General features: G+C 58.1%; 1 protein-coding gene across 1 annotated transcript in view; it reads right to left on the bottom strand.

Moving 5' to 3' along the window:
* Positions 1–4153: 4153 nt before the first annotated feature.
* The window catches only part of LOC140407588 (1-phosphatidylinositol 4,5-bisphosphate phosphodiesterase beta-1-like), a gene marked incomplete at both ends in the record, with an annotated part of 35021 nt that continues 12871 nt past the window's right edge, over positions 4154–26303 (bottom strand). The window contains 5 exons of the mRNA XM_072494956.1: positions 4154–4312; positions 6764–6918; positions 9285–9409; positions 10158–10242; positions 19099–19195. Of these exons, the coding sequence (XP_072351057.1) occupies positions 4154–4312; positions 6764–6918; positions 9285–9409; positions 10158–10242; positions 19099–19195 (621 nt within the window). The remainder of the gene's footprint in view (positions 4313–6763; positions 6919–9284; positions 9410–10157; positions 10243–19098; positions 19196–26303) is intronic.

Raw genomic sequence — 26303 nt, 5'->3', positions numbered from 1 at the left:
CCTCTGACAGTGCGGCACTCCCTCAGTACTGACCCTCTGACAGTGCGGCACTCCCTCAGTACTGACCCTCTGACAGTGCGGCACTCCCTCAGCACTGACCCTCTGACAGTGCGGCACTCCCCTCAGTACTGACCCTCTGACAGTGCGGCGCTCCCCTCAGTACTGACCCCTCTGACAGTGCGGCACTCCCTCAGTACTGACCCTCTGACAGTGCGGCGCTCCCTCAGTACTGACCCTCTGACAGTGCGGCACTCCCCTCAAGTACTGACCCTCTGACAGTGCAGCACTCCCTCAGTACTGACCCTCTGACAGTGCGGCACTCCCTCAGTACTGACCCTCTGACAGTGCAGCACTCCCTCAGTACTGACCCTCTGACAGTGTGGCACTCCCTCAGTACTGACCCTCTGACAGTGCGGCACTCCCTCAGTACTGACCCTCTGACAGTGCGGCACTCCCTCAGTACTGACTCTCTGACAGTGCGGCACTCCCTCAGTACTGACCCTCTGACAGTGCAGCACTCCCTCAGTACTGACCCTCTGACAGTGCGGCACTCCCTCAGCACTGACCCTCTGACAGTGCGGCACTCCCTCAGTACTGACCCTCTGACAGTGCGGCACTCCCTCAGTACTGACTCTCTGACAGTGCGGCACTCCCCTCCAGTACTGACCCTCTGACAGTGCGGCACTCCCTCAGTACTGACTCTCTGACAGTGCGGCACTCCCTCAGTACTGACCCTCTGACAGTGCAGCACTCCCTCAAGTACTGACCCTCTGATAATGCGGCACTCCCTCAGTACTGACCCTCTGACAGTGCGGCACTCCCTCAGTACTGACCCCTCTGACAGTGCGGCACTCCCTCAGTACTGACTCTCTGACAGTGCGGCACTCCCTCAGTACTGACCCTCTGACAGTGCGGCTCTCCCCCAGTACTGACCCTCTGACAGTGCGGCACTCCCCTCAGTACTGACCCTCTGACAGTGCGGCACTCCCTCAGTACTGACCCTCTGACAGTGCGGCACTCCCACAGTACTGACCCTCTGACAGTGCGGCACCCCCCTCAGTACTGACCCTCTGACAGAGCAGCACTCCCTCAGTACTGACCCTCTGACAGTGCGGCACTCCCTCAGTACTGACCCTCCTGACAGTGCGGCATTCCCCACAGTACTGACCCTCTGACAGAGCAGCACCCCCTCAGTACTGACCCTCTGACAGAGCAGCACTCCCTCAGTACTGACCCCCTGACAGTGCGGCACCCCCTCAGTACTGACCCTCTGACAGTGCGGCGCTCCCCTCAGTACTGACCCCTCTGACAGTGCGGCACTCCCTCAGTACTGACTCTCTGACAGTGCGGCACTCCCTCAGTACTGACCCTCTGACAGTGCGGCACCCCCTCAGTACTGACTCTCTGACAGTGCAGCACTCCCTCAGTACTGACCCTCTGACAGTGCAGCACTCCCCTCAGTACTGACTCTCTGACAGTGCAGCACTCCCTCAGTAACTGACCCTCCGACACTGCGGCACTCCCTCAGTACTGACCCCCTGACAGTGCGGCACCCCCTCAGTACTGACCCTCTGACAGTGCGGCACCCCCCTCAATACTGACCCTCTGACAGTGCGGCACTCCCTCAGTACTGACTCTCTGACAGTGCAGCACTCCCTCAGTACTGACCCTCTGACAGTGCGGCACCCCCTCAGTACTGACTCTCTGACAGTGCAGCACTCCCTCAGTACTGACCCTCTGACAGTGCGGCGCTCCCTCAGTACTGACCCTCTGACAGTGCGGCGCTCCCTCAGTACTGACCCTTCTGACAGTGCGGCACTCCCTCAGTACTGACCCTCTGACAGTACGGCGCTCCCTCAGTATTGACCCTCAGACAGTGCGGCACTCCCTCAGTACTGACCCTCTGACAGTGCGGCGCCTCCCTCAGTACTGACCCTCTGACAGTGCGGCGCTCCCTCAGTACTGACCCCTCTGACAGTGCGGCACTCCCTCAGTACTGACCCTCTGACAGTGCGGCGCTCCCTCAGTACTGACCCTCTGGCAGTGTGGCACTCCCTCAGTACTGACCCTCTGACAGTGCGGCACTCCCTCAGTACTGACACTCTGACAGTGCGGCACTCCCTCAGTACTGACCCTCTGACAGTTCGGCGCTCCCTCAGTACTGACCCTCTGACAGTGCAGCACTCCCTCAGTACTGACACTCTGACAGTGCGGCACCCCCACAGTACTGACCCTCTGACAGTGCGGCGCTCCCTCAGTACTGACCCTCTGACAGTGCGGCACTCCCTCAGTACTGACCCCTCTGACAGAGCAGCACCCCCCTCAGTACTGACCCTCTGACAGAGCAGCACTCCCCTCAGTACTGACCCCCTGACAGTGCGGCACCCCCTCAGTACTGACCCTCTGACAGTGCGGCGCTCCCTCAGTACTGACCCTCTGACAGTGCGGCACTCCCTCAGTACTGACTCTCTGACAGTGCGGCACTCTCCCTCAGTACTGACCCTCTGACAGTGCGGCACCCCCTCAGTACTGACTCTCTGACAGTGCAGCACTCCCTCAGTACTGACCCTCTGACAGTGCAGCACTCCCTCAGTACTGACTCTCTGACAGTGCAGCACTCCCCTCAGTACTGACCCTCCGACACTGCGGCACTCCCTCAGTACTGACCCCCCTGACAGTGCGGCACCCCCTCAGTACTGACTCTCTGACAGTGCAGCACTCCCTCAGTACTGACCCTCTGACAGTGCGGCACCCCCCCTCAGTACTGACTCTCTGACAGTGCAGCACTCCCTCAGTACTGACCCTCTGACAGTGCGGCGCTCCCTCAGTACTGACCCTCTGACAGTGCGGCGCTCCCTCAGTACTGACCCTCTGACAGTGCGGCACTCCCTCAGTACTGACCCTCTGACAGTACGGCGCTCCCTCAGTATTGACCCTCAGACAGTGCGGCACTCCCTCAGTACTGACCCTCTGACAGTGCGGCGCTCCCTCAGTACTGACCCTCTGATAGTGCGGCGCTCCCTCAGTACTGACCCTCTGACAGTGCGGCACTCCCTCAGTACTGACCCTCTGACAGTGCGGCGCTCCCTCAGTACTGACCCTCTGGCAGTGTGGCACTCCCTCAGTACTGACCCTCTGACAGTGCGGCACTCCCTCAGTACTGACACTCTGACAGTGCGGCACTCCCTCAGTACTGACCCTCTGACAGTGCGGCGCTCCCTCAGTACTGACCCTCTGACAGTGCAGCACTCCCTCAGTACTGACACTCTGACAGTGCGGGCACCCCCTCAGTACTGACCCTCTGACAGTGCGGCGCTCCCTCAGTACTGACCCTCTGACAGTGCGGCACTCCCTCAGTACTGACCCTCTGACAGTGCGGCACTCCCTCAGTACTGACCCTCTGACAGTGCGGCACTCCCTCAGTACTGACCCTCTGACGCACTCCCTCAGTACTGACCCTCTGACAGTGCGGCACTCCCTCAGTACTGACCCTCTGACAGTGCGGCACTCCCTCAGTACTGACCCTCTCACAGTGCGGCACTCCCTCAGTACTGACCCTCTGACAGTGCGGCGCTCCCTCAGTACTGACCCTCTGACAGTGCGGCACTCCCTCAGTACTGACCCTCTGACAGTGCGGCGCTCCCTCAGTACTGACCCTCTGACAGTGCAGCACTCCCTCAGTACTGACACTCTGACAGTGCGGCACCCCCTCAGTACTGACCCTCTGACAGTGCGGCGCTCCCTCAGTACTGACCCTCTGACAGTGCGGCACTCCCTCAGCACTGACCCTCTGACAGTGCGGCGCTCCCTCAGTACTGACCCTCTGACAGTGCAGCACTCCCTCAGTACTGACACTCTGACAGTGCGGCACCCCCTCAGTACTGACCCTCTGACAGTGCGGCGCTCCCTCAGTACTGACCCTCTGACAGTGCGGCACTCCCTCAGTACTGACCCTCTGACAGTGCGGCACTCCCTCAGTACTGACCCTCTGACAGTGCGGCACTCCCTCAGTACTGACCCTCTGACAGTGCGGCACTCCCTCAGTACTGACCCTCTGACAGTGCGGCACTCCCTAAGTACTGACCCTCTCACAGTGCGGCACTCCCTCAGTACTGACCCTCTGACAGTGCGGCGCTCTCTCTGATGGAATTACCTTTCGGAAGACAAAAATTTCGTCATCCCAAACAGGGTTCAGCGAGTTCGCCAGCGTCTTGGTGCGGAACTTGCGTTTGGTATCGACCGGTAAGCCAAACATATCGATCTCAACGTACATCCCCACCTTCTTGTCCGATAGGAACTGCCCGGAGATTATCTAGAAGAACAAGACAATGAAATTTGGCAACTTGAATCGTTCTTCGCCTGAACCGCACGATCCACAAAAGAGGGCAGCACGAACAGTCATATCAGGGGCTGAATGGGCCTCCTCCTGTTCCTGTGTAACAGGCTCGAGGAGGGGGCTGAATGGGCGTCCTCCTGTTCCTGTGTAACAGGCTCGAGGAGGGGGCTGAATGGGCCTCCTCCTGTTCCTCTGTAACAGGCTCGAGGGGCTGAATGGGCCTCCTCCTGTTCCTGTGTAACAGGCTCGAGGAGGGGGCTGAATGGGCCTCCTCCTGTTCCTGTGTAAGAGGCTCGAGGAGGGGGCTGAATGGGACTCCTCCTGTTCCTGTGTAAGAGGCTCGAGGAGGGGGCTGAATGGGCCTCCTCCAGTTCCTGTGTAACAGGCTCGAGGAGGGGGCTGAATGGGCCTCCTCCTGTTCCTGTGTAAGAGGCTCGAGGAGGGGGCTGAATGGGCCTCCTCCTGTTCCTGTGTAACAGGCTCGAGGAGGGGGCTGAATGGGCCTCCTCCTGTTCCTGTGTAACAGGCTCGAGGAGGGGGGGCTGAATGGGCCTCCTCCTGTTCCCGTGTAACAGGCTCGAGGAGGGGGCTGAATGGGCCTCCTCCTGTTCCCGTGTAACAGGCTCGAGGAGGGGGCTGAATGGGCCTCCTCCTGTTCCTGTGTAACAGGCTCGAGGAGGGGGGGCTGAATGGGACTCCTCCTGTTCCTGTGTAAGAGGCTCGAGGAGGGGGCTGAATGGGCCTCCTCCTGTTCCCGTGTAACAGGCTCGAGGACGGGGCTGAATGGGCCTCCTCCTGTTCCTGTGTAAGAGGCTCGAGGAGGGGGCTGAATGGGCCTCCTCCTGTTCCTGTGTAAGAGGCTCGAGGAGGGGGCTGAATGGGCCTCCTCCTGTTCCTGTGTAACAGGCTCGAGGAGGGGGCTGAATGGGCCTCCTCCTGTTCCTGTGTAACAGGCTCGAGGAGGGGCTGAATGGGCCTCCTCCTGTTCCTGTGTAACAGGCTCGAGGAGGGGGGCTGAATGGGCCTCCTCCTGTTCCTGTGTAACAGGCTCGAGGAGGGGGCTGAATGGGCCTCCTCCTGTTCCTGTGTAACAGGCTCGAGGAGGGGGGGCTGAATGGGCCTCCTCCTGTTCCTGTGTAACAGGCTCGAGGAGGGGGCTGAATGGGCCTCCTCCTGTTCCTGTGTAACAGGCTCCAAGAGGGGGCTGAATGGGCCTCCTCCTGTTCCTCTGTAACAGGCTCGAGGGGCTGAATGGGCTTCCTCCTGTTCCTCTGTAACAGGCTGGAGGAGGAGGGGGCTGAATGGGCCTCCTCCTGTTCCTGTGTAACAGGCTCGAGGAGGGGGCTGAATGGGCCTCCTCCTGTTCCTCTGTAACAGGCTCGAGGGGCTGAATGGGCCTCCTCCTGTTCCTGTGTAACAGGCTCGAGGAGGGGGCTGAATGGGCCTCCTCCTGTTCCTGTGTAACAGGCTCGAGGAGGGGGCTGAATAGGGCCTCCTCCTGTTCCTGTGTAACAGGCTCGAGGAGGGGGCTGAATGGGCCTCCTCCTGTTCCTGTGTAACAGGCTCGAGGAGGGGGGGCTGAATGGGCCTCCTCCTGTTCCTGTGTAACAGGCTCGAGGAGGGGGCTGAATGGGTCTCCTCCTGTTCCTGTGTAACAGGCTGGAGGAGGAGGGGGCTGAATGGGCCTCCTCCTGTTCCTGTGTAACAGGCTCGAGGAGGGGGCTGAATGGGCCTCCTCCTGTTCCTGTGTAACAGGCTCGAGGGGCTGAATGGGCCTCCTCCTGTTCCTGTGTAACAGGCTCGAGGAGGGGGCTGAATGGGCCTCCTCCTGTTCCTGTGTAACAGGCTCGAGGGGCTGAATGGGCCTCCTCCTGTTCCTGTGTAACAGGCTCGAGGAGGGGGCTGAATGGGCCTCCTCCTGTTCCTGTGTAACAGGCTCGAGGAGGGGGCTGAATGGGCCTCCTCCTGTTCCTGTGTAACAGGCTCGAGGAGGGGGCTGAATGGGCCTCCTCCTGTTCCTGTGTAACAGGCTCGAGGGGGGCTGAAGGGGCCTCCTCCTGTTCCTGTGTAACAGGCTCGAGGAGGGGGCTGAATGGGCCTCCTCCTGTTCCTGTGTAAGAGGCTCGAGGAGGGGGCTGAATGGGCCTCCTCCTGTTCCTGTGTAACAGGCTCGAGGAGGGGGCTGAATGGGCCTCCTCCTGTTCCTGTGTAACAGGCTCGAGGTGGGGGCTGAATGGGCCTCCTCCTGTTCCTGTGTAACAGGCTCGAGGAGGGGGCTGAATGGGCCTCCTCCTGTTCCTGTGTAACAGGCTCGAGGGGCTGAATGGGCCTCCTCCTGTTCCTGTGTAACAGGCTCGAGGGGCTGAATGGGCCTCCTCCTGTTCGTGTCTGAGTTGGGATACGGTTCTCGCCTTGCAGACTCCTCACCCTGATGGAGACTGTGTTGGCCACAATCCCGTCCACAATGCTCTCAGTGAAGGGGTCGAAGTGTTTGTCAGTCCTCCTCATGAACTCCGGCTTAAGGATGTATCCACTGCGTCCATTGTACTCAAACATCCCCATGTTCAGCTGCATGGCAAGGTCTTCCGGGACATTGGGGAAGAGAGGGGGAGAGTTAGTGACATCCCCAAAGTATAACGGAGGCTACAGCCTGACCCCCTAGAGCAACACCACACAATAGTCAGTACTGAGGGAGTGCCGCACTGTCAGAGGGTCAGTACTGAGGGAGCGCCGCACTGTCAGAGGTTCAGTACTGAGGGAGTGCCGCACTGTCAGAGGGTCAGTACTGAGGGAGCGCCGCACTGTCAGAGGTTCAGTACTGAGGGAGTGCCGCACTGTCAGAGGGTCAGTACTGAGGGAGTGCTGCACTGTCAGAGGGTCAGTACTGAGGGAGTGCTGCACTGTCAGAGGGTCAGTACTGAGGGAGCGCCACACTGTCAGAGGGTCAGTACTGAGGGAGCGCCGCACTGTCAGAGGGTCAGTACTGAGGGAGTGCTGCACTGTCAGTGGGTCAGTACTGAGGGAGTGCCGCACTGTCAGTGGGTCAGTACTGAGGGAGTGCCGCACTGTCAGACGGTCAGTACTGAGGGAGTGCCGCACTGTCAGAGGGTCAATACTGAGGGAGTGCCGCACTGTCAGAAGGTCAGTACTGAGGGAGCGCTGCACTGTCAGAGGGTCAGTACTGAGGGAGTGTTGCATTGTCAGAGGGTCAGTCCTGAGGAAGAGCCGCACTGTCAGGGGGTGAGTACTGAGGGAGCGCCGCACTGTCAGAGGGTCAGTAATGAGGGAGTGCTGCACTGTCAGAGGGTCAGTACTGAGGGAGAGCCGCACTGTCAGGGGGTGAGTACTGAGGGAGCGCTGAACCGTCGGAGGATCAGTACGAATGCTGGGAAGCTAAACAACAGTTTGACACAGGCAAGAATCCACAAGCTGGTTCCTGAATGATCTCTCTCTTTCAAAGCGATTTACCAAAATATCTCTGTACAGTATTCCTGGAATGGCTGACTCTATGTAAAAGTGGATTTTGACTGGAGATGGGTTTTGCTTGAGTGGGGATAAAAGGTAGCAGTCAGGAGTTAGTGTTTCATCGTTCAGCATTGTTGAAGGAGTAATTGTAAGGCATTTTCGGGTGAGATTTTAAAGATATTTTAATACTGTGTTAGTAATAAAGGTTGTTTTAATACACCCGATCCATATTTTGCATGGAATAATTCATTCCTGGAGTGAGGATGTTAGCGGAATATTCGCGGTGGGTGTAGACTGGTCTCTCGTGTACCTGATCGGAAAGGTATTTCAGAGAGCCAGTAACAATCTTAGGGCTTCCTTTTCTCCTGCGGATCACTGATTCTGATACTTGTTGAGCTCTTTAGGAAGGAACCTGATTGGTCTCCCCATTGTGGTGAAGGTATGAATTTCAGATGTATTGTGTGAGGTGCATTTGGTGGGGTAAGGATTAAAAACCTGGGTTGCTGTGTTTGACTGCTGTAGTCACGTTTTATTAAGAATCCTGGTTTGAAAGGTTTTGGAAGCAGGGGTGCAATTAAGGCAGCGTAAAAAGCTCTGGCTGTGGGAATTTTGTTTTGATTGAGGGAATTCCCTGTGGAGTTCATTAGATTCCAGCTTAGACGATGTGGTTGCTGGGTGGAGCTAAGGCATCGGGCATTTCGTAGGAAGCAGTTCAGTCCTGATCTGGTGGAAGTGGTGCCCAGACGTCAAGAGGTTTTGCTCCCAAGACAGATCAAAGAGGCCACCGTTTTTTAATCAGCGCGGACTTGTCTGAGAACACATGGGAAAAGAAGCTGAGACGTAGCTTCTGGCGAGATACACCCAGAGTTTCTGCTTAGGTCTGACAGGAGTCAGATCTTATCTATAAACGAGTATCAAAAGATCCCTCTTTCTCAAAGAACATCAGATTTTCCAGTGTGCCATTGGCAGTTAATGTGGATTGAGAGCGGAGATGGACTTTGTTCTTGTTGTCTCAGTGGGAATAAAGGGCTGGTTTAGCTCAGTGGGCTAGACAGCTGGCTTGTGATGCAGAACAAGGCCAGCAGCGAGGGTTCAGTTCCCGTACCAGCTTACCCGAACAGGCGCCGGAATGTGGCGACTAGGGGCTTTTCACAGTAACTTCATCCTTGCGAAAATAAAAGATTATTATTATTAAAGATGGTAGTTAAGGGTGTTACATTCACCGTAATGATTAGCATTGTTTATGGGGCAATTGTGAAGCTATTTCCTGGTGCGATGTCGAAGGTATTTAATACTGCGTTCTTAATAAAGTTTGCTTTGATAAACAATATCCTAATTTATCCGGGAAATCATATCCGGAGCGAATGTATCCCTTCCTCACAGTCTTACGAAATTAAATTAAAATATTGGGGTTTCTGTCTCGTATCCTGGACGCTGCTAGGGTTAAGGGTCAGGATCGGGGGTCGGGGGGTCGCTCACTCACCCAGGGTTTGGAAGTTTAACGCCACCATCTGACAGCCGGTATTCCAGAAAACCTGGGGCATGTAATTGGAGGAATCGACTCGGGTCCCCTTTGGGTAGATGCGACTAAGCTGCTTTTTGTTGTATCTGGGATGATGTCCGTCAGGAAAGATACAAAAAAAACACCAACAACACCAAAACAACGAGACCCTCAAACCCAACCAGGCAGAGGCAGGGGAGTGGGGGCTGGGTCTGGTAGCTTCGTCCCGCGACCCCCCCCCCCCCCAAAGACAACGCCCCACTCCCATCACCGCCCAACCTTTCATCCGGGGGAACCGGCCTCTGATCAGCTCCGCTCGACGCTCCAATACAGTCCGAGCTTTTTACGTTGCCTTAATTGCATCCCTGCTTCCAAAACCTTTCAATACAGTGTTCTCCGTCTCCCCTCCCCCCACCAGCCCCTTTACCTCCATCACTCCCTTCCCCCTCTCTCCCTCTGTCTGTCCACCGCCAGCCTCCACCTCCGGATTTCCCCCTCCCCGACTCCTCCATCCCCTCCCGTCGCTGCAGTTCCCACACCGCAGTGCCCCCCCCCCCCCCCCCCCCCGCCCCCGGGTGGCCGGCTGACTCTGTGCCTCCCCTGCACAAATCCCCCCACATCCCCGGCCCTCACATCCCGCCCCGCCCTCCGCTTCTCGCCCACTCATACATCATCCCCCCCCCCCCCACCCCACCATTATTCCCCCTACCTCCAACACAGATCCCCCCCCCCACCGTCCCCTCATTCTCCCCCACGCATATCACCCCCACGCTAAACTCCCCCTCATGGAGGGGGGGTCAAACAACAAACCCCTGGGGATAAGGGGGGAGCGGGGAATCGAACCATTCAGGATACTCCACAAACTCGACCGGGGATTTAGTCAGCTGCTCCAGCCCCTTGGTCTCCACCATTGATGACATCTCGAAGTATTTGTTCCTCTCTGTCAGGAAAGAGGGAAGGAGAAAAGATTGGAGCGGAGGAGAAGGGAAAGAAAAAGAGAATGAGGCCTAGTCAAACAGGCTTGTGCACGAGGCACCGGATAACAAGGAGATTTAAGGGCACCGGCCTCCTCAATCAAAGCGACCCAGGGCTAACGCTGACACATGAGCCATTCAACAACCACCTGCATTTATCCGGCGCCTTTAACACACTGCACCAACCCCCAGGGGGCTTCAGGGAGGCATCAAACCGGGGCCACATTGGGAGGTATTAGGGTCAGGTGACAAAATTTCGTTCAGAGAGGCAGAGCGAGGTAGACAGAGCGAGGGAGAGGAGAGGGAGGGAGTGAGGCTGAGGGTGAAGGAGTGATAGAGGGAGAGAATGAGGGAGGCAGGCAGAAGGAGGGAGGGAGGGATGACAGAGTGCGGGGGGAGAACGATAGGCTGAGGGAGGGGATGAGGAAGGGTTGTAGGGGCTGGAGGAGGTTACAGAGATAGGGAGGGTTGTAGGGGCTGGAGGAGGTTACAGAGATAGGGAGGGTGGTAGGGACTGGAGGAGGTTACAGAGATAGGGAGGGTTGTAGGGACTGGAGGAGGTTACAGAGATAGGGAGGGTTGTAGGGACTGGAGGAGGTTACAGAGATAGGGAGGGTGGTAGGGACTGGAGGAGGTTACAGAGATAGGGAGGGTTGTAGGGACTGGAGGAGGTTACAGAGATAGGGAGGGTGGTAGGGACTGGAGGAGGTTACAGAGATAGGGAGGGTTGTAGGGACTGGAGGAGGTTACAGAGATAGGGAGGGTGGTAGGGACTGGAGGAGGTTACAGAGATAGGGAGGGTTGTAGGGACTGGAGGAGGTTACAGAGATAAGGAGGGTTGTAGGGGCTGGAGGAGGTTACAGAGATAGGGAGGGTTGTAGGGGCTAGAGGAGGTTACAGAGATAGGGAGGGTTGTAGGGGCTGGAGGAGGTTACAGAGATAGGGAGGGGTGTAGGGGGCTGGAGGAGGTTACAGAGATAGGGAGCGTTGTGGGGACTGGAGGAGGTTACAGAGATAGGGAGGGTTGTAGGGACTGGAGGAGGTTACAGAGATAGGGAGGTTTGTAGGGGCTGGAGGAGGTTACAGAGATAGGGTGGGTTGTCGGGGCTGGAGGAGGTTACAGAGATAGGGAGGGTTGTAGGGACTGGAGGAGGTTACAGAGATAGGGAGGGTTGTAGGGACTGGAGGAGGTTACAGAGATAGGGAGGGTTGTAGGGGCTGGAGGAGGTTACAGAGTTAGGGAGGGTTGTAGGGGCTGGAGGAGGTTACAGAGATAGGGAGGGTTGTAGGGGCTGGAGGAGGTTACAGAGATAGGGAGGGTTGTAGGGGCTGGAGGAGGTTACAGAGATAGGGAGGGTTGTAGGGGGTGGAGGAGGTTACAGAGATAAGGAACGTTGTAGGGGCTGGAGGAGGTTACAGAGATAGGGAGGGTGGTAGGGACTGGAGGAGGTTACAGAGATAGGGAGGGTTGTAGGGGCTGGAGGAGGTTACAGAGATAGGGAACGTTGTAGGGGCTGGAGGAGGTTACAGAGATAGGGAGGGTGGTAGGGACTGGAGGAGGTTACAGAGATAGGGAGGGTGGTAGGGACTGGAGGAGGTTACAGAGATAGGGAGGGGTGTAGGGGGCTGGAGGGGTTTACAGAGTTAGGGAGGGTTGTAGGGGCTAGAGGAGGTTACAGAGATAGGGAGGGTTGTAGGGGCTGGAGGAGGTTACAGAGATAGGGAGGGGTGTAGGGGGCTGGAGGAGGTTACAGAGATAGGGAGGGTTGTGGGGACTGGAGGAGGTTACAGAGATAGGGAGGGTTGTAGGGACTGGAGGAGGTCACAGAGATAGGGAGGGGTGTAGGGGCTGGAGGAGGTTACCGAGATAGGGTGGGTTGTCGGGGCTGGAGGAGGTTACAGAGATAGGGAGGGTTGTAGGGACTGGAGGAGGTTACAGAGATAGGGAGGGTTGTAGGGACTGGAGGAGGTTACAGAGATAGGGAGGGTTGTAGGGGCTGGAGGAGGTTACAGAGATAGGGAGGGTTGTAGGGGCTGGAGGAGGTTACAGAGATAGGGAGGGTTGTAGGGGCTGGAGGAGGTTACAGAGATAGGGAGGGTTGTCGGGGCTGGAGGAGGTTACAGAGATAGGGAGGGGTGTAGGGGCTGGGGGAGGTTACAGAGATAGGGAGGGTTGTAGGAACTGGAGGAGGTTACAGAGATAGGGAGGGCTGTAGGGGGTTGGAGGAGGTTACAGAGATAGGGAGGGGTGTAGGGGCTGGGGGAGGTTACAGAGATAGGGAGGGTTGTCGGGGCTGGAGGAGGTTACAGAGATAGGGAGGGGTGTAGGGGCTGGGGGAGGTTACAGAGATAGGGAGGGTTGTCGGGGCTGGAGGAGGTTACAGAGATAGGGAGGGTTGTAGGGGCTGGAGGAGGTTACAGAGATAGGGAGGGTTGTAGGAACTGGAGGAGGTTACAGAGATAGGGAGGGTTGTAGGGGGTTGGAGGAGGTTACAGAGATAGGGAGGGCTGTAGGGGGTTGGAGGAGGTTACAGAGATAGGGAGGGTTGTAGGGGCTGGAGGAGGTTACAGAGATAGGGAGGGTTGTAGGAACTGGAGGAGGTTACAGAGATAGGGAGGGTTGTAGGGGGTTGGAGGAGGTTACAGAGATAGGGAGGGCTGTAGGGGGCTGGAGGAGGTTACAGAGATAGGGAGGGTTGTTGGGGCTGGAGGGGGTTACAGAGATAGGGAGGGTTGTAGGAACTGGAGGAGGTTACAGAGATAGGGAGGTTTGTAGGGACTGGAGGAGGTTACAGAAATAGTGAGGGTTGTAGGGACTGGAGGAGGTTACAGAGATAGGGAGGGTTGTAGGGGCTGGAGGAGGTTACAGAGATAGGGAGGGTTGTCGGGACTGGAGGAGGTTACAGAGATAGGGAGGGTTGTCGGGACTGGAGGAGGTTACAGAGATAGGGAGGGGTGTAGGGACTGGAGGTGGTTACAGAGATAGGGAGGGTTGTAGGGGCTGGAGGAGGTTACAGAGATAGGGAGGGGTGTAGGGACTGGAGGTGGTTACAGAGATAGGGAGGGTTGTAGGGGCTGGAGGAGGTTACAGAGATAGGGAGGGCTGTAGGGACTGGAGGGGGTTACAGAGATAGGGAGGGTTGTAGGGTCTGGAGGAGGTTACAGAGATAGGGAGGGTTGTAGGGGCTGGAGGAGGTTACAGAGATAGGGAGGGTTGTAGGGGCTGGAGGTGGTTACAGAGATAGGGAGGGTTGTAGGGACCGGAGGGGGTTACGGAGATAGGGAGGGTTGTAGGGGCTGGAGGGGGTTACGGAGATAGGGAGGGTTGTAGGGGCTGGAGGAGGTTACAGAGATAGGGAGGGGTGTAGGGACTGGAGGTGGTTACAGAGATAGGGAGGGTTGTAGGGGCTGGAGGAGGTTACAGAGATAGGGAGGGTTGTAGGGACTGGAGGGGGTTACAGAGATAGGGAGGGTTGTAGGGGCTGGAGGAGGTTACAGAGATAGGGAGGGTTGTAGGGGCTGGAGGAGGTTACAGAGATAGGGAGGGTTGTAGGGGCTGGAGGTGGTTACAGAGATAGGGAGGGTTGTAGGGGCTGGAGGAGGTTACAGAGATAGGGAGGGTTGTAGGAACTGGAGGAGGTTACAGAGATAGGGAGGGTTGTAGGGGGTTGGAGGAGGTTACAGAGATAGGGAGGGCTGTAGGGGGTTGGAGGAGGTTACAGAGATAGGGAGGGTTGTAGGGGCTGGAGGAGGTTACAGAGATAGGGAGGGTTGTAGGAACTGGAGGAGGTTACAGAGATAGGGAGGGTTGTAGGGGGTTGGAGGAGGTTACAGAGATAGGGAGGGCTGTAGGGGGCTGGAGGAGGTTACAGAGATAGGGAGGGTTGTTGGGGCTGGAGGGGGTTACAGAGATAGGGAGGGTTGTAGGAACTGGAGGAGGTTACAGAGATAGGGAGGTTTGTAGGGACTGGAGGAGGTTACAGAGATAGTGAGGGTTGTAGGGACTGGAGGAGGTTACAGAGATAGGGAGGGTTGTAGGGGCTGGAGGAGGTTACAGAGATAGGGAGGGTTGTCGGGACTGGAGGAGGTTACAGAGATAGGGAGGGTTGTCGGGACTGGAGGAGGTTACAGAGATAGGGAGGGGTGTAGGGACTGGAGGTGGTTACAGAGATAGGGAGGGTTGTAGGGGCTGGAGGAGGTTACAGAGATAGGGAGGGGTGTAGGGACTGGAGGTGGTTACAGAGATAGGGAGGGTTATAGGGGCTGGAGGAGGTTACAGAGATAGGGAGGGTTGTAGGGACTGGAGGGGGTTACAGAGATAGGGAGGGTTGTAGGGGCTGGAGGAGGTTACAGAGATAGGGAGGGTTGTAGGGGCTGGAGGAGGTTACAGAGATAGGGAGGGTTGTAGGGGCTGGAGGTGGTTACAGAGATAGGGAGGGTTGTAGGGACCGGAGGGGGTTACGGAGATAGGGAGGGTTGTAGGGGCTGGAGGGGGTTACGGAGATAGGGAGGGTTGTAGGGGCTGGAGGAGGTTACAGAGATAGGGAGGGGTGTAGGGACTGGAGGTGGTTACAGAGATAGGGAGGGTTGTAGGGGCTGGAGGAGGTTACAGAGATAGGGAGGGTTGTAGGGACTGGAGGGGGTTACAGAGATAGGGAGGGTTGTAGGGGCTGGAGGAGGTTACAGAGATAGGGAGGGTTGTAGGGGCTGGAGGAGGTTACAGAGATAGGGAGGGTTGTAGGGGCTGGAGGGGGTTACGGAGATAGGGAGGGTTGTAGGGGCAGGAGGAGGTTACAGAGATAGGGAGGGTTGTAGGGGCTGGAGGAGGTTACAGAGATAGGGAGGGTTGTAGGGGCTGGAGGAGGTTACAGAGATAGGGAGGGGTGTAGGGGCTGGAGGAGGTTACAGAGATAGGGAGGGTTGTCGGGGCTGGAGCGGGTTACAGAGATAGGGAGGCTTGTAGGGACGGGAGGAGGTTACAGAGATAGGGAGGGTTGTAGGGGCTGGAGGAGGTTACAGAGATAGGGAAGGTTGTAGGGGCAGGAGGAGGTTACAGAGATAGGGAGGGTTGTAGGGGCAGGAGGAGGTTACAGAGATAGGGAGGGTTGTAGGGGCTGGAGGAGGTTACAGAGAAAGGGAGGGTTGTCGGGGCTGGAGGAGGTTACAGAGATAGGGAGGGTTGTAGGGGCTGGAGGTGGTTACAGAGATAGGGAGGGTTGTAGGGGCTGGAGGAGGTTACAGAGATAGGGAAGGTTGTAGGGGCTGGAGGAGGTGACGGAGATAGGGAGGGTTGTCGGGGCTGGAGGAGGTTTCAGAGATAGGGAGGGTTGTAGGGGCTGGAGGAGGTTACAGAGATAGGGAGGGTTGTAGGGGCTGGAGGAGGTTTCAGAGATAGGGAGGGTTGTAGGGGCTGGAGGAGGTTACAGAGATAGGGAGGGTTGTAGGGGCTGGAGGAGGTTTCAGAGATAGGGAGGGTTGTAGGGGCTGGAGGAGGTTACAGAGATAGGGAGGGTGTAGGGGCTGGAGGAGGTTACAGAGATAGGGAGGGTTGTAGGGACTGGAGAAGGTTTCAGAGATAGGGAGGGTTGTAGGGGCTGGAGGAGGTTTCAGAGATAGGGAGGGTTGTAGGGGCTGGAGGAGGTTACAGGGATAGGGAGGGTTGTAGGGGCTGGAGGAGGTTACAGAGATAGGGAGGGTTGTAGGGACTGGAGGAGGTTACAGAGATAGGGAGGGTTGTAGGGGATGGAGGAGGTTACAGAGATAGGGAGGGTTGTAGGGACTGGAGGAGGTTACAGAGATAGGGAGGGTTGTAGGGGCTGGAGGGGGTTACAGAGATAGGGAGGGTTGTAGGGGCTGGAGGAGGTTACAGAGATAGGGAGGGTTGTAGGGGCTGGAGGAGGTTACAGAGATAGGGAGGGTTGTAGGTGCTGGAGGAGGTTACAGAGATAGGGAGGGGTGTAGGGACTGGAGGAGGTTACAGAGATAGGGAGGGTTGTAGGGGCTGGAGGAGGTTTCAGAGATAGGGAGGGGTGTAGGGACTGGAGGAGGTTACAGAGATAGGGAGGGTTGTAGGGGCTGGAGGAGGTTTCAGAGATAGGGAGGGTTGTAGGGGCTGGAGGAGGTTACAGAGATAGGGAGGGGTGTAGGGACTGGAGGAGGTTACAGAGATAGGGAGGGTTGTAGGGGCTGGAGGAGGTTTCAGAGATAGGGAGGGTTGTAGGGGCTGGAGGAGGTTACAGAGATAGGGAGGGGTGTAGGGACTGGAGGAGGTTACAGAGATAGGGAGGGTTGTAGGGGCTGGAGGAGGTTTCAGAGATAGGGAGGGTTGTAGGGGCTGGAGGAGGTTTCAGAGATAGGGAGGGTTGTAGGGGCTGGAGGAGGTTACAGAGATAGGGAGAGTTGTAGGGGCTGGAGGAGGTTACAGAGATAGGGAGGGTTGTAGGGGCTGGAGGAGGTTACAGAGATAGGGAGGGTTGTAGGGGCTGGAGGAGGTTTCAGAGATAGGGAGGGTTGTAGGGGCTGGAGGAGGTTACAGAGATAGGGAGGGTTGTAGGGGCTGGAGGAGGTTACAGAGATAGGGAGGGTTGTAGGGGCTGGAGGGGGTTACAGAGATAGGGAGGGTTGTAGGGGCTGGAGGAGGTTACAGAGATAGGGAGGGTTGTCGGGGCTGGAGGAGGTTACAGAGATAGGGAGGGTTGTAGGGGCTGGAGGAGGTTACAGAGATAGGGAGGGTTGTCTGGGCTGGAGGAGGTTACAGAGATAGGGAGGGTTGTAGGGGCTGCAGGAGGTTACAGAGATAGGGAGGGTTGTAGGGGCTGGAGGACGTTACAGAGTTAGGGAGGGTTGTAGGGGCTGGAGGAGGTTACAGAGATAGGGAGGGGTGTAGGGGCTGGAGGGGGTTACAGAGATAGGGAGGGTTGTAGGGGCTGGAGGAGGTTACAGAGATAGGGAGGGTTGTCGGGGCTGGAGGAGGTTACAGAGATAGGGAGGGTTGTAGGGGCTGGAGGAGGTTACAGAGATAGGGAGGGTTGTAGGGGCTGGAGGAGGTTACAGAGATAGGGAGGGGTGTAGGGACTGGAGGAGGTTACAGAGATAGGGAGGGTTGTAGGGGCTGGAGGAGGTTTCAGAGATAGGGAGGGTTGTAGGGGCTGGAGGAGGTTTCAGAGATAGGGAGGGTTGTAGGGGCTGGAGGAGGTTACAGAGATAGGGAGAGTTGTAGGGGCTGGAGGAGGTTACAGAGATAGGGAGGGTTGTAGGGGCTGGAGGAGGTTACAGAGATAGGGAGGGTTGTAGGGGCTGGAGGAGGTTTCAGAGATAGGGAGGGTTGTAGGGGCTGGAGGAGGTTACAGAGATAGGGAGGGTTGTAGGGGCTGGAGGAGGTTACAGAGATAGGGAGGGTTGTAGGGGCTGGAGGGGGTTACAGAGATAGGGAGGGTTGTAGGGGCTGGAGGAGGTTACAGAGATAGGGAGGGTTGTCGGGGCTGGAGGAGGTTACAGAGATAGGGAGGGTTGTAGGGGCTGGAGGAGGTTACAGAGATAGGGAGGGTTGTCTGGGCTGGAGGAGGTTACAGAGATAGGGAGGGTTGTAGGGGCTGCAGGAGGTTACAGAGATAGGGAGGGTTGTAGGGGCTGGAGGACGTTACAGAGTTAGGGAGGGTTGTAGGGGCTGGAGGAGGTTACAGAGATAGGGAGGGGTGTAGGGGCTGGAGGGGGTTACAGAGATAGGGAGGGTTGTAGGGGCTGGAGGAGGTTACAGAGATAGGGAGGGTTGTCGGGGCTGGAGGAGGTTACAGAGATAGGGAGGGTTGTAGGGGCTGGAGGAGGTTACAGAGATAGGGAGGGTTGTCGGGGCTGGAGGAGGTTACAGAGATAGGGAGGGTTGTAGGGACTGGAGGAGGTTACAGAGATAGGGAGGGATGTAGGGACTGGAGGAGGTTACAGAGATAGGGAGGGTTGTAGGGGCTGGAGGAGGTTACAGAGATAGGGAGGGTTGTAGGGACTGGAGGAGGTTACAGAGATAGGGAAGGTTGTCGGGGCTGGAGGAGGTTACAGAGATAGGGAGGGTTGTAGGGGCTGGAGGAGGTTACAGAGATAGGGAGGGTTGTCGGGGCTGGAGGAGGTTACAGAGCTAGGGAGGGTTGTAGGGGCTGGAGGAGGTGACAGACATAGGGAGGGTTGTCGGGGCTGGAGGCGGTTACAGAGATAGGGAGGGTTGTTGGGGCTGGAGGAGGTTACAGAGATAGGGAGGGTTGTAGGGGCTGGAGGAGGTTACAGAGATAGGGAGGGTTGTCGGGGCTGGAGGAGGTTACAGAGCTAGGGAGGGGTGTAGGGGCTGGAGGAGGTTACAGAGATAGGGAGGGTGTAGGGGCTGGAGGAGGTTACAGAGATAGGGAGGGTGTAGGGGCTGGAGGCGGTTACAGAGATAGGGAGGGTTGTCGGGGCTGGAGGAGGGTACAGAGATAGGGAGGGTTGTAGGGGCTGGAGGAGGTTACAGAGATAGGGAGGGTTGTCGGGGCTGGAGAAGGTTACAGAGATAGGGAGGGGTGTAGGGGCTGGAGGAGGTTACAGAGAGAGGGAAGGTGCTGAATCTCGTGGTGCATGTTCAGTACAGGATTCAGGCAATTGGACTGCATGGGGCATCACAGAGCCATGACAGAGAGCTGGCTGCTGTGAGTGGCTGTGGAAGGCAGTGAGGAGAGTGGCGGTCTGTCTCGCTCGTTCACCAGCCCAATCCTCGCCCCCAGTGGTACGGGCCAGGGTTCAAACTCTGTGTCGATGGGGGTGGGCTTCCCAGGGGCTCCCGGGGGCAGGGATGAACTTACTGAAAGCCGCCTCGAAGGATTTAAACTTAACCGGTTCCACGTAATTCACCAGATTGGACATTTCCTCCGTGGCATTCACTTCACTTCCAGCTGTTCCCTAGGATCAAACATGGGAGAAGTTAGAGCGCTCCCTCAGTACTGACCCTCTGACAGTGCAGCACTCCCTCAGTACTGACCCTCTGACAGTGCGGCACTCCCTCAGTACTGACCCTCTGACAGTGCAGCACTCCCTCAGTACTGACCCTCTGACTGTGCAGCACTCCCTCAGTACTGACCCTCTGACAGTGCGGTACTCCCTCAGTACTGACCCTCTGACAGTGCGGCACTCCCTCAGTACTGACCCTCTGACAGTGCGGCACTCCCTCAGTACTGACCCTCTGACTGTGCGGCACTCCCTCAGTACTGACCCTCTGACAGTGCAGCACTTCCTCAGTACTGACCCTCTGACAGTGCAGCGCTCCCTCAGTACTGACCCTCTGACAGTGCGGCACTCCCTCAGTACTGACCCTCTGACAGTGCGGCGCTCCCTCAGTACTGACCCTCTGACAGTGCGGAACTCCCTCAGTACTGACCCTCTGACAGTGCGGCGCTCCCTCAGTCCTGACCCTCTGACAGTGCGGCACTCCCTCAGTACTGAACCTCTGACAGTGCGGCGCTCCCTCAGTACTGACCCCCTGACAGTGCGGCACTCCCTCAGTACTGACCCTCTGACGGATGCGGCACTCCCTCAGTACTGACCCTCTGACAGTGCGGCACTCCCTCAGTACTGACCCTCTGACAGTGCGGCACTCCCTCAGTACTGACCCTCTGACAGTGCGGCACTCCCTCAGTACTGACCCTCTGACAGTGCAGCACTCCCTCAGTACTGACCCTCTGACTGTGCGGCACTCCCTCAGTACTGACCCTCTGACAGTGCAGCACTCCCTCAGTACTGACCCTCTGACAGTGCAGCACTCCCTCAGTACTGACGCTCTGACTGTGCAGCACTCCCTCAGTACTGACCCTCTGACAGTGCGGCACTCCCTCAGTACTGACCCTCTGACAGTGCAGCACTCCCTCAGTACTAACCCTCTGACAGTGCGGCACTCCCTCAGTACTGACCCTCTGACAGTGCGGCGCTCCCTCAGTACTGACCCTCTGACAGTGCGGCGCTCCCTCAGCACTGACCCTCTGACAGTGCGGCACTCCCTCAGTACTGACCCTCTGACAGTGCGGCACTCCCTCAGCACTGACCCTCTGACAGTGCGGCGCTCCCTCAGTACTGACCCTCTGACAGTGCAGCACTCCCTCAGCACTGACCCTCTGACAGTGCGGCGCTCCCTCAGCACTGACCCTCTGACAGTGCGGCACTCCCTCAGTACTGACCCTCTGACAGTGCGGCACTCCCTCAGTACTGACCCTCTGACAGTGCGGCACTCCCTCAGCGCTGACCCTCTGACAGTGCGGCGCTCCCTCAGCACTGACCCTCTGACAGTGCAGCACTCCCTCAGTACTGACTCTCTGACAGTGCGGCACTCCCTCAGCACTGACCCTCTGACAGTGCGGCGCTCCCTCAGTACTGACCCTCTGACAGTGCGGCACTCCCTCAGTACTGACCCTCTGACAGTGCGGCGCTCCCTCAGCACTGACCCTCTGACAGTGCAGCACTCCCTCAGTACTGACCCTCTGACAGTGCAGCACTCCCTCAGTACTGACCCTCTGACAGTGCGGCTCCCTCAGTACTGACCCTCTGACAGTGCAGCACTCCCTCAGTACTGACCCTCTGACAGTGCAGCACTCCCTCAGTACTGACCCTCTGACAGTGCGGCACTCCCTCAGTACTGACCCTCTAACAGTGCGGCACTCCCTCAGTACTGACCCTCTGACAGTGCAGCACTCCCTCAGTACTGACCCTCTGACAGTGCAGCACTCCCTCAGTACTGACCCTCTGACAGTGCGGCGCTCCCTCAGTACTGACCCTCTGACTGTGCGGCACTCCCTCAGTACTGACCCTCTGACAGTGCGGCGCTCCCTCAGTACTGACCCTCTGACAGTGCGGCACTCCCTCAGTACTGACCCTCTGACAGTGCGGCACTCCGTCAGTACTGACACTCTGACAGTGCGGCACTCCCTCAGTACTGACCCTCTGACAGTGCAGCACTCCCTCAGTACTGACCCTCTGACAGTGCAGCACTCCCTCAGTACTGAACCTCTGACAGTGCAGCACTCCCTCAGTACTGACCCTCCCACAGTGCGGCACTCCCTCAGTACTGACCCTCTGACAGTGCGGCACTCCCTCAGTACTGACCCTCTGACAGTGCAGCACTCCCTCAGTACTGACCCTCTGACAGTGCGGCGCTCCCTCAGTACTGACCCTCTGACAGTGCGGCACTCCCTCAGTACTGACCCTCTGACAGTGCGGCACTCCCTCAGTACTGACCCTCTGACAGTGCGGCGCTCCCTCAGTACTGACCCTCTGACAGTGCAGCACTCCCTCAGCACTGACCCTCTGACAGTGCAGCACTCCCTCAGTACTGACCCTCTGACAGTGCGGGGCTCCCTCAGTACTGACCCTCTGACAGTGCAGCACTCCCTCAGTACTGACCCTCTGACAGTGCGGCACTCCCTCAGTACTGACCCTCTGACAGTGCGGCGCTCCCTCAGTACTGACCCTCTGACAGTGCGGCGCTCCCTCAGTACTGACCCTCTGACAGTGCGGCGCTCCCTCAGTACTGACCCTCTGACAGTGCGGCGCTCCCTCAGTACTGACCCTCTGACAGTGCAGCACTCCCTCAGTCCTGACCCTCTGACAGTGCGGCACTCCCTCAGTACTGACCCTCTGACAGTGCGGCGCTCCCTCAGTACTGACCCTCTGACAGTGCGGCACTCCCTCAGTACTGACCCTCTGACAGTGCGGCGCTCCCTCAGCACTGACCCTCTGACAGTGCGGCACTCCCTCAGTACCGACCCTCTGACAGTGCGGCACTCCCTCAGCACTGACCCTCTGACAGTGCGGCACTCCCTCAGCACTGACCCTCTGACAGTGCGGCGCTCCCTCAGTACTGACCCTCTGACAGTGCAGCACTCCCTCAGTACTGACCCTCTGACAGTGCAGTTCCCTCAGCACTGACCCTCTGACAGTGCGGCGCTCCCTCAGTACTGACCCTCTGACAGTGCGGCGCTCCCTCAGTACTGACCCTCTGACAGTGCGGCACTCCCTCAGTCCTGACCCTCTGACAGTGCAGCACTCCCTCAGTACTGACCCTCTGACAGTGCAGCACTCCCTCAGTACTGACCCTCTGACAGTGCGGCACTCCCTCAGTACTGACCCTCTGACAGTGCAGCGCTCCCTCAGTACTGACCCTCTGACAGTGCGGCACTCCCTCAGTACTGAACCTCTAACAGTGCGGCACTCCCTCAGTACTGACCCTCTGACAGTGCGGCACTCCCTCAGTACTGAACCTCTAACAGTGCGGCACTCCCTCAGTACTGACCCTCTGACAGTGCGGCACTCCCTCAGTACTGACCCTCTGACAGTGCGGCGCTCCCTCAGCACTGACCCTCTGACAGTGCGGCACTCCCTCAGTACTGACCCTCTGACAGTGCGGCACTCCCTCAGTACTGACCCTCTGACAGTGCGGCACTCCCTCAGGACTGACCCTCTGACAGTGCGGCGCTCCCTCAGTACTGACCCTCTGTCAGTGCAGCACTCCCTCAGTACTGACCCTCTGACAGTGCAGTTCCCTCAGCACTGATCCTCTGACAGTGCGGCGCTCCCTCAGTACTGACCCTCTGACAGTGCGGCGCTCCCTCAGTACTGACCCTCTGACAGTGCGACGCTCCCTCAGTACTGACCCTCTGACAGCGCGGCGCTCCCTCAGTACTGACCCTCTGACAGTGCGGCACTCCCTCAGTACTGACCCTCTGACAGTGCGGCGCTCCCTCAGTACTGACCCTCTGACAGTGCGGCACTCCCTCAGTACTGACCCTCTGACAGTGCAGCACTCCCTCAGTACTGACCCTCTGACAGTGCGGCACTCCCTCAGTACTGACCCTCTGACAGTGCGGCACTCCCTCAGTACTGACCCTCTGACAGTGCGGCGCTCCCTCAGTACTGACCTTCTGACAGTGCGGCACTCCCTCAGTACTGACCCTCTGACAGTGCAGCACTCCCTCAGTACTGACCCTCTGACAGTGCGGCACTCCCTCAGTACTGACCCTCTGACAGTGCGGCGCTCCCTCAGTACTGACCCTATGACAGTGCGGCACTCCCTCAGTACTGACCCTCTGACAGTGCGGCACTCCCTCAGTACTGACCCTCTGACAGTGCGGCACTCCCTCAGTACTGACCCTCCGACAGTGCGGCACTCCCTCAGTACTGACCCTCTGACAGTGCGGCACTCCCTCAGTACTGACCCTCTCACAGTGCAGCACTCCCTCAGTGCTGACCCTCTGACAGTGCGGCGCTCCCTCAGTACTGACCCTCTGACAGTGCAGCGCTCCCTCAGTACTGACCCTCTGACAGTGCGGCGCTCCCTCAGTACTGACCCTCTGACAGTGCAGCACTCCCTCAGTACTGACCCCCTGACAGTGCGGCACTCCCTCAGTACTGACCCTCTGACAGTGCGGCACACCCTCAGTACTGACCCCCTGACAGTGCGGCACTCCCTCGGTACTGACCCTCTGACAGTGCGACACTCCCTCTGTACTGACCCTCTGACAGTGCAGCACTCCTTCAGTACTGACCCCCTGACAGTGCAGCACTCCCTCAGTACTGACCCTCTGACAGTGCGGCATTCCCTCAGTACTGACCCCCTGACAGTGCAGCACTCCCTCAGTACTGACCCTCTGACAGTGCGGCACTCCCTCAGTACTGACCCTCACAGTGCAGCACTCCCTCAGTACTGACCCTCTGACAGTGCAGCACTCCCTCAGTACTGACCCTCTGCGAGTGCAGCACTCCCTCAGCACTGACCCTCTGACAGTGCGGCGCTCCCTCAGTACTGACCCTTTGACAGTGCGGCGCTCCCTCAGTACTGACCCTCTGACAGTGCGGCACTCCCTCAGCACTGACCCTCTAACAGTGCGGCACTCCCTCAGTACTGACCCTCTGACAGTGCAGCACTCGCTCAGTACTGACCCTCTGACAGTGCAGCACTCCCTCAGTACTGACCCTCTGACAGTGCGGCACTCCCTCAGTACTGACCCTCTGACAGTGCAGCACTCCCTCAGTACTGACCCTCTGACAGTGCAGCACTCCCTCAGTACTGACCCTCTGACAGTGCAGCACTCCCTCAGTACTGACCCTCTGACAGTGCGGCACTCCCTCAGTGCTGACCCTCTCACAGTACAGCACTCCCTCAGTACTGACCCTCTGACAGTGCGGCACTCCCTCAGTACTGACCCTCTGACAGTGCGGCACTCCCTCAGTACTGACCCTCTGACAGTGCGGCGCTCCCACAGTACTGACCCTCTGACAGTGCGGCACTCCCTCAGTACTGACCCTCTGACAGTGCGGCACTCCCTCAGTACTGACACTCTGACAGTGCAGTACTGACCCTCTGACAGTGCAGCACTCCCTCAGGACTGACCCTCTGACAGTGCGGCACTCCCTCAGTACTGACCCTCTGACAGTGCGGCACTCCCTCAGTACTGACCCTCTGACAGTGCAGCACTCCCTCAGTACTGACCCTCTGACAGTGCAGCACTCCCTCAGTACTGACCCTCTGACAGTGCGGCACTCCCTCAGTACTGACCCTCTGACAGTGCAGCACTCCCTCAGTACTGACCCTCTGACAGTGCGGCGCTCCCTCAGTACTGACCCTCTGACAGTGCGGCGCTCCCTCAGTACTGACCCTCTGACAGTGCGGCACTCCCTCAGTGCTGACCCTCTCACAGTACAGCACTCCCTCAGTACTGACCCTCTGACAGTGCGGTACTCCCTCAGTACTGACCCTCTGACAGTGCGGCACTCCCTCAGTACTGACCCTCTGACAGTGCGGCGCTCCCACAGTACTGACCCTCTGACAGTGCGGCACTCCCTCAGTACTGACCCTCTGACAGTGCGGCACTCCCTCAGTACTGACACTCTGACAGTGCAGTACTGACCCTCTGACAGTGCAGCACTCCCTCAGGACTGACCCTCTGACAGTGCGGCACTCCCTCAGTACTGACCCTCTGACAGTGCGGCACTCCCTCAGTACTGACCCTCTGACAGTGCAGCACTCCCTCAGTACTGACCCTCTGACAGTGCAGCACTCCCTCAGTACTAACCCTCTGACAGTGCGGCACTCCCTCAGTACTGACCCTCTGACAGTGCAGCACTCCCTCAGTACTGACCCTCTGACAGTGCGGTGCTCCCTCAGTACTGACCCTCTGACAGTGCGACACTCCCTCAGTACTGACCCTCTGACAGTGCAGCACTCCCTCATTACTGAGCCCCTGACAGTGCGGCGCTCCCTCAGTACTGACCCTCCGACAGTGCAGCACTCCCTCAGTACTGACCCTCTGACAGTGCGGCGCTCCGTCAGTACTGACCCTCTGACAGTGCGGCACTCCCTCAGTACTGACCCTCTGACAGTGCGGCACTCCCTCAGTACCGACCCTATGACAGTGCGGCACTCACTCAGTACTGACCCTCTGACAGTGCAGCGCTCCCTCAGTACTGACCCTCTGACAGTGCAGCTCGCCCTCAGTACTGACCCTCTGACAGTGCAGCTCTCCCTCAGTACTGACCCTCTGACAGTGCAGCGCTCCCTCAGCACTGACCCTCTGACAGTGCAGCACTCCCTCAGTACTGACCCTCTGACAGTGCGGCGCTCGCTCAGTACTGACCCTCTGACAGTGCGGCACTCCCTCAGTACTGACCCTCTGACAGTGCGGCACTCCCTCAGTACTGACCCTCTGACAGTGCGGCACTCCCCCAGTACTGACCCTCTAACAGTGCAGTACTCCCTCAGTACTGACCATCTGAAAGTGCAGCACTCCCTCAGTACTGACCATCTGACAGTGCGGCTCCCTCAGTACTGACCCTCTGACAGTGCGGCTCTCCCTCAGTACTGACCCTCTGACAGTGCGGCACTCCCTCAGTACTGACCCTCTGACAGTGCGGCACTCGCTCAGTACTGACCCTCTGACAGTGCGGCACTCCCTCAGTACTGACCCTCTGACAGTGCGGCGCTCCCTCAGTACTGACCCTCTGGCAGTGCGGCACTCCCTCAGTACTG

The sequence above is a fragment of the Scyliorhinus torazame genome, unplaced genomic scaffold, assembly GCF_047496885.1.
Source record: "Scyliorhinus torazame isolate Kashiwa2021f unplaced genomic scaffold, sScyTor2.1 scaffold_1619, whole genome shotgun sequence".
NCBI lineage: Eukaryota > Metazoa > Chordata > Chondrichthyes > Carcharhiniformes > Scyliorhinidae > Scyliorhinus > Scyliorhinus torazame.
Note: the sequence above shows the minus strand (reverse complement) of the source record. Positions and strands in the feature narration are given on the sequence as shown.